The 6,740-nt window shown below is 37.0% G+C and overlaps 1 protein-coding gene across 4 annotated transcripts in view; it reads right to left on the bottom strand.

Moving 5' to 3' along the window:
* Positions 1–910: 910 nt before the first annotated feature.
* The window catches only part of sntg2 (syntrophin, gamma 2), a 63,831-nt gene continuing 58,001 nt past the window's right edge, over positions 911–6,740 (bottom strand). For all 4 annotated transcript variants that reach the window (XM_088433905.1, XM_088433906.1, XM_088433907.1 and 1 more), the window contains 3 exons: positions 5,695–5,787; positions 2,224–2,334; positions 911–2,044 (listed from right to left, as the gene is read on the bottom strand). In XM_088433905.1, coding sequence (XP_088290031.1) covers positions 1,916–2,044; positions 2,224–2,334; positions 5,695–5,787 — 333 coding nt within the window. In that variant the 3' untranslated portion in view covers positions 911–1,915. The remainder of the gene's footprint in view (positions 2,045–2,223; positions 2,335–5,694; positions 5,788–6,740) is intronic.

Raw genomic sequence — 6,740 nt, 5'->3', positions numbered from 1 at the left:
TGTGCACTCAAATGCAGGGAGGCTGAAAGAGTGCTCAAAAAGGCTAATTTAATGCAGCGCGAGGACAAAGCAAACAAGAACCAAGAACCAAAACAGCATACAAAGTAACAAATAAAAAAGGCTTGGGGGGGGGGGGATGAGGTGACAACCCAGCAACAACAACAATACCAACATTGAGCAGACAAGAACTGTAAGAAAACAGGGAACTAAATTCACCCAAAACTGGTGCGATAAGACAAGGAACACCTGGGCAAGACACAATTGGTACAGGAAGCAGATTGGTAAAGACAAGGGAGGGTTAAGGGAGGTTAAGGGAGACAGATGGATACAGTCACACTAACAAGACACTGACAAGGGAAAAATGAACTTGAACAAAACCCTACACAGCTCAGAACATAAAAGACAAATCAAAAGCCCAGAACCGAAAACGCAGAACCAACCAACACACTACAAATACCACCCAAAAACATAACAGCTTGAGTGACGGAAAGTGGAACGTCTGCATTTAGTTAGCATTAGCATCTAGCTTCACTGCGACTGGTGGTTCTGCTCAGCGCAGATGAATTCCTTTAATCCACAAAGAGATGCACAAAGTTTGCAGTCTGGGCCATTACCAGACTTGTGGGTTTGACCAGTGATGTATTATCAACAATCATTTATTTTCTAAGTCTTCTTTTTAACTTTATTTACAGCTTAGCAGTTAGCACACAGCGCTTCTGTATTCAACATTTTAAACACTCCCAAAATTCTAGTAGAAGCAGATCTTAATAGCAGGCATCAAATTTAAAAGAAGTGAATATTTCCAAAGAAAATAATCAAATTCATTGATGTTAAATAACTTGTCTTTTTATTCAATTCTGTTATGTGTGTTGGAGTTGTAAGTTATGTACAGAATATGTTGAATGGCATTTTGAAGTATTTATAATCTGATTTTATGTACGTTGTACACAACAACCCAACTTCACTGGAAGTGGAATTTGTATTTTGGCCACTGACTGTGTGAGCTGTGATTCATTTCATTTCTTCCCAAGGACAAATTAACAATCAATCAATTTAGCCCATATAAATGGAGGGAAAATTACTTAACAGCCACAGCAATGTTTTTTTGTAACTAATAGGCTTAAAAAAAAAAATCTCATTTCCATCATGTTTTTTTATTATTATTATTATCATACGCTATTGAAAATACAACAAAGAAACCTTTCAAACTTTAAACTCATGACAGAATTAAGAATTGTTTTCATTGCACTACAACACGGCTTGAAACATGGGTCATTAAATCATGTTGCACGTGAAATTTCACATTTCAGCCAAGTGCGAACATAGCCAATTCTGATGGCTTTATTTGATACAAAAAAACAAGCAAATATACAAACCTAACTTCGACGACAGCAACAAAGAACACTTTTTTACCCAAGGTTTTTTTTTTTTTTAATCCATTTACATTGCAAATTATACAGTTTTCTTTTCCCTTTTCTTTTCAGTGTAATTACACATAAGAGAAAATAGCATCATGGGCGGGCTCTGGGTGCAAAATTGTTGACATTCAGAAAATGGATTAAAAATGGATCTTAGACGTGTGTGCGTGTGTGTGTGTGTGTATATATATATATATATATATATATATATATATATATATATATATATATATATATATATATGTGTGTGTGTGTGTGTGTGTGTGTGTGTGTGTGTATATATTTGTAGCTACCAATGGCAGTGAATGGGTCCAGCCCCATTAAAATGGAATTCTATAGCCATCCATGGTAGTGAGTGAGTCAACAAAAAAATTTTGAATACTTACTGCATCTTCTTTCCACAACGTACAGATAAAGACTAGCAATTACAAGAAACATGTCCATCAGAGTAAATGCACTGACATTGTGCATAAATTGCTGTTTTTCGCCAGGTCCATTCATATGTTTGTGCAATTTCCACCCAAGCTTTGATTGCATCTAAAGAGAGGGTCCATGGAGGCCACTTTGGCAGCAATAAAAGAGTGTATACAGTGAAGGACTGCTGTTAGATTAGAAAACTCTAGTTCCTGGAAAAAGGTCAAGGACAGAGACATAGATCAGTTTGTAAATAAAATAACATTTTTTAATTGAGCTGCAATATTTTAAAACTATTGTGATGGATGATTCCAAGCTGTCAAATTTTACAGCCCAAGTGATATCTTGACATAATTGTGCCTTTTTTTTTGCACTGAAACCATGTTAATACCTTCAAGTCTATTTGCTTGCTTTCAGCATTCTCGAAGAGAAGTTTTACCCTGGTTTTTCCATCATCGGAGGAGCCTTTCAGTTGAGAGAATTTGTATCGCCAAAGTAGCATCTACAAGAGAACAAGAGGTTGCATGAAACCAAGTGCTTAGAGTGCAGTGATGAGCACAATTTTGAAACAGTTTAGGTTAAGACAAGTGCGTGATCAAAGACCATCAATTGTTGCTGCAACTGTAATTTGATATTGGTATTGCTTTGGAAATAAATTTTGTAAATGAATCAATAATTTGAGAAAAACAAATCAAACCCATATTCAAACCTATTGATCGTTGACAGTCATTACACTAATCCTGGGGTAGTAACAATTTAATTATGTTACAATAGCGTTTTCTAAACCTCTCACCTCAAATCCAAATAGAAAATTTCACAATTCTATTGTTTGTACAACATTGCCATACTTTTGCTTTTATTTGATGCAAAGGTTATTGAAAATTATATACAGTACATATCGTATATATCAGGGGTCACCAACGTGATGCTTGCGGGCCCTGGGTAGCCCTCGGGTATCACATGAGTAGCCCGCAGACCTGTTCTGCAAATAGTTTACAAGTGATAGAACTTTGTGATTTTCTAGGAATTTCACTGACAATTATGCATATATGACATATACATTATAAATTACACTTGAGCTATATATTTATTACAGCTGTATCTTGTGCAAAATCATTAACATAATAAGGGTCTACACATAAACTATGTGTAAATACATATATATATATATATATATATATATATATATATGCACACACGCACACACAGTTCTAAATTCCTGTATCTCGGAAACTACTCTTAATGAAACTAAATGATTTTATGTTGAAGTTCATAATTATTGGTTAAATTTACAAAGAAAGGTACAAATATTTAAGAAAAGAAAGGTACAAATATTTTTTGGTTCTACGACAGATTTTCATAAGTGTTCAATATGAGCGCCGCCTGTGACTCTGCACACACCGTCGGTATTCGAGCTTGTGCCAAACTCGCTGTAGCTGCAGCAGTTAAAATCGCAATCGTTTCCTCAGAATCCGCCAAACTGTTGTTAGAGGAATGTGGGTTTCCACACTTGCTCTAAGACTCTTCCGAGGACTACGCAGGAAGGCTTTACGAACCTGCTCCACTGTCTCTGCTGATGTTGATGGCCGTCCTGGCAATTTAGGTATGCATAAGCAGCCCTTTTCTTGAAATTTAATTTGTTATGTAGTTGGTGCCTTCTTTGCAAAGTTTGTGAAGAAGGCACGCTGCACTGTCTTCGGTGACTTGAGTTCAAGCATACTCTAACACGCAAAATGCCTTTTCCTTTGAAATGAACCGCATTTCTTAACCTGAAAAGATTAAACTGCCAAATGTTACGCACACAAAAACATGAAATGTTTCTACACAAGCTGTGAAAATTTGAGGTAATTCCAATGAAAATTATCAAAATTATTGGCCTCCAAAATGGGGTAAAACATTTTGGAACATCCTGTACATTCACTAAATTATTACAGATCAAATGGGCCTTTGATTAGCACACGCTTCTTCACTATCATGTTAAATCCTCGTTAAGCTGGTCAAGAGGATGCTAACCAAGGCACACACAGCACAGAGGACATGACTCCACATCTAAATACAACAGTTATTTGAACCTGCTAATCAACATTGCTAGTCACATAAAAAAAAGAAATTTCACAATTCAGGAAATACAGTGGAACTTTCGAAATTGATCCCCTCATTATACTTACCATATACTGACCGGTATTTAATAAGATGCGATATATGCCTTAACCCTTGCAGCATTTTGTCCAATCCTTTACATCAAAGACATTTCACAGATGGTCACAACATGTCAAAGTTCAACATGGCATGACCAATCATCACACTACTAGGAGTGTGCCATCCCATGGATAAAGTACTGCACGGATCATGTAGAAAAAGATGACCCAAAAATGGTCAAAATACCACACCAAGATTAAGTGAGAAGTCAGCAAAACTTGCGAACCTCACTTGAGTCCAGTTCAGCTAACATTCAAGGAGAAACTCCCTCAAGCATGACTTGTTTTTCTTTGTGTGTGGGTGTGTGCGTGTGCACATGCGTGTGTGTCTGCACATATTCCAAAGGACCAGCTTGAACAAGATATATTGTTAAGAACGTACAAACAAAAGGTCTGACGATAGTAGAGTGCATTAAACGCTGTAAGACTCTAGGGTGTCCTGGTGGAATGACTGATTATTTGCTTGCCATGCTGGTTGAGAAAAATACAGCACTGGGCCAGGAGCTGAGGACCGGTGGGCTCAGGGGAACAATGAACAGAAAGAGAATTGAGTAAAGATTGTTACGGGGTGAGGATGCTCACGAGTAAAGTGTACCCCAAATCAGACTGGACTAAAAAGTTCGAGTTGAAATTGTTTAATAACAAAAGGGAGCATGTAACACGCGATGAGAAAAACAAAGGTGAGCCCGAAAGTAACAAATGAAAAGCACAGTAGAATTTGCACAGCTACAAAGTAACAACTGAGAACGTACATAAAAGATAAATATGGAATGGGGCAACTAGAACCAGCTACTCACGGGGAGGGCGGATCAGCCGTAAGATGCCGTCGGGAGTCAAAAAACGCAACAATGACTAGACTCCAAGACTAAGGTATGGAGACTGAAGATGCGATAAGGCTAAGAAATTGTCCAAATAACTGATCACTAGCATCAGCAGCTAACACTAGACAAATTTATTCACGAGACGGAGGTATTCTATACTCTTAGTACCTTTTTGATCCTTAAAGGGAGAGTGTGTAAGATTTTGATCGTTTTTCATTAAAAAGAATAAATTAAATGTTTGTGAATTTCAAGAACTTGCAAAAGAATGTGTTCTTAATGACCAACAGTATGTTTTAAATATAATCATAGGTTATCATTACACTATAATACATGGGGGGTGGCACTTCTCTGGAGGCGGTCATGTTTGTTATAGCTACGTACATGCAACCCCTTTCAGCTGTCCGTAATGAAAAACGGTCTAAATCTTACATACTATCCCTTTAAGTGTTTCATTGTTTTGTTAATTTATCAACTTATTTTTAAACGTATATGGCTCTCAAGGAAGTGAAATCAACCTTAACTCTTAATGTACATATCTTTGTAATAGCTATCTGTGATTTCTCTTCACTGGTTAAGCCATTTGAGACTTGTGATGAGAATTGAGAATTGTGATGATTAAGGGCTATACAAATAAACTTGACTTGACTTCAGTCCCTGTATAATTAATAAATCTTTAATTACAGAGGTTTGCCCATTAAGTGAATATAACATTCATTTTGGAATCTGACCTTACCATGTCCAAGGTCAGATTGCATATAGGAACATCAAGGTTCCACTGTACCTCCAACAAGCAATGCTTTTAATGACAGAACCAGCATGTCATCAAATGAGTCATATACTTACATTTGAAGATCCATCCAAACAGGCAAACCCTGAATCAAAATCTATGGTGAAGCACAGTGTATTCCCACGATTGCTGCACATGTAGCTTTTTGTCTAGTGGGCAAGAATACAAATATTACAGAAGCAAATATTACAGAAAGAAAGATAGATCATGAATGTCAGCCAGGTAGTCTTTGGATGACAATACCAAATATGCCAATAGCCAAACAGAGGGTGTGTATAGACAAACCATAGTCAGAGACAAATTTCCACCTAAGACTTGTGAGCATAACTTTAATATATAAGTACTTAGATGGTGGTAGCTAACTTTACAACAACTAGCAATGTGTCAAATGGTAGATTTTGTTTTTTACTGCGCTTGCTTCTTGATACTCATAGTTGGGGCTTACTGTTACATTAAAGACATGTTCTAATTCCCTCCAAATACTCCCACGGTGGGAATCACTGTACATGCGACATCTGATGGCAAGCGTAGATATGGCGGTGGTTCTTAACCTTAAACAACTTACCGTAATCCCCCAAATATAGGATACACTGTGTATAGGAGGCACCCTTAATTTTAGGATCAAATTCTGCATAGGACGCACCCACAGTTTGGTAACAAAGTAGAAACTATAGCAAAACCAAATAAATCTGATCTTTGTAAATTCATATTCATTCATATTTTCTTTGGTTCATATCCGTTAGTTACATGGGTTAAGTGTGTTTCAGATTTTCCACATTGTGAGCAGTCAGTAAACGCCAGTTTAACACTGAATGTGCTCAAAACAGTTTTTCCTTTTCCCTCACGACACAGCTCGAGTTCATTTTGCAATATGCAGTATAGTCGAAGTTGTGCACCATCTGTGTTCCACATAGTCCTCTCCGTTTTAGTAATAATCTTTAGCGTAAAAAAGGATGGACTCAGACACTGGTTCAGTCCACTTGTTTCTTTTCTTGAAAATAATGCCGTGACAACCTCGAGTTGCCTTTAGCAGCCAGTGCCTGTTGCAGCTAACAGACAATTGACTTCTGGGTTTAGAAAACATACAAAAAAAAAAAAAAAA

This window comes from Hippichthys cyanospilos, chromosome 14 (assembly GCF_059441005.1).
Source record: "Hippichthys cyanospilos isolate Australia breed blue-spotted pipefish chromosome 14, RoL_Hcya_1.0, whole genome shotgun sequence".
NCBI lineage: Eukaryota > Metazoa > Chordata > Actinopteri > Syngnathiformes > Syngnathidae > Hippichthys > Hippichthys cyanospilos.
The sequence above is the reverse complement of the archived record's forward strand: the minus strand, read 5'-3'. Positions and strand labels throughout refer to the sequence as shown.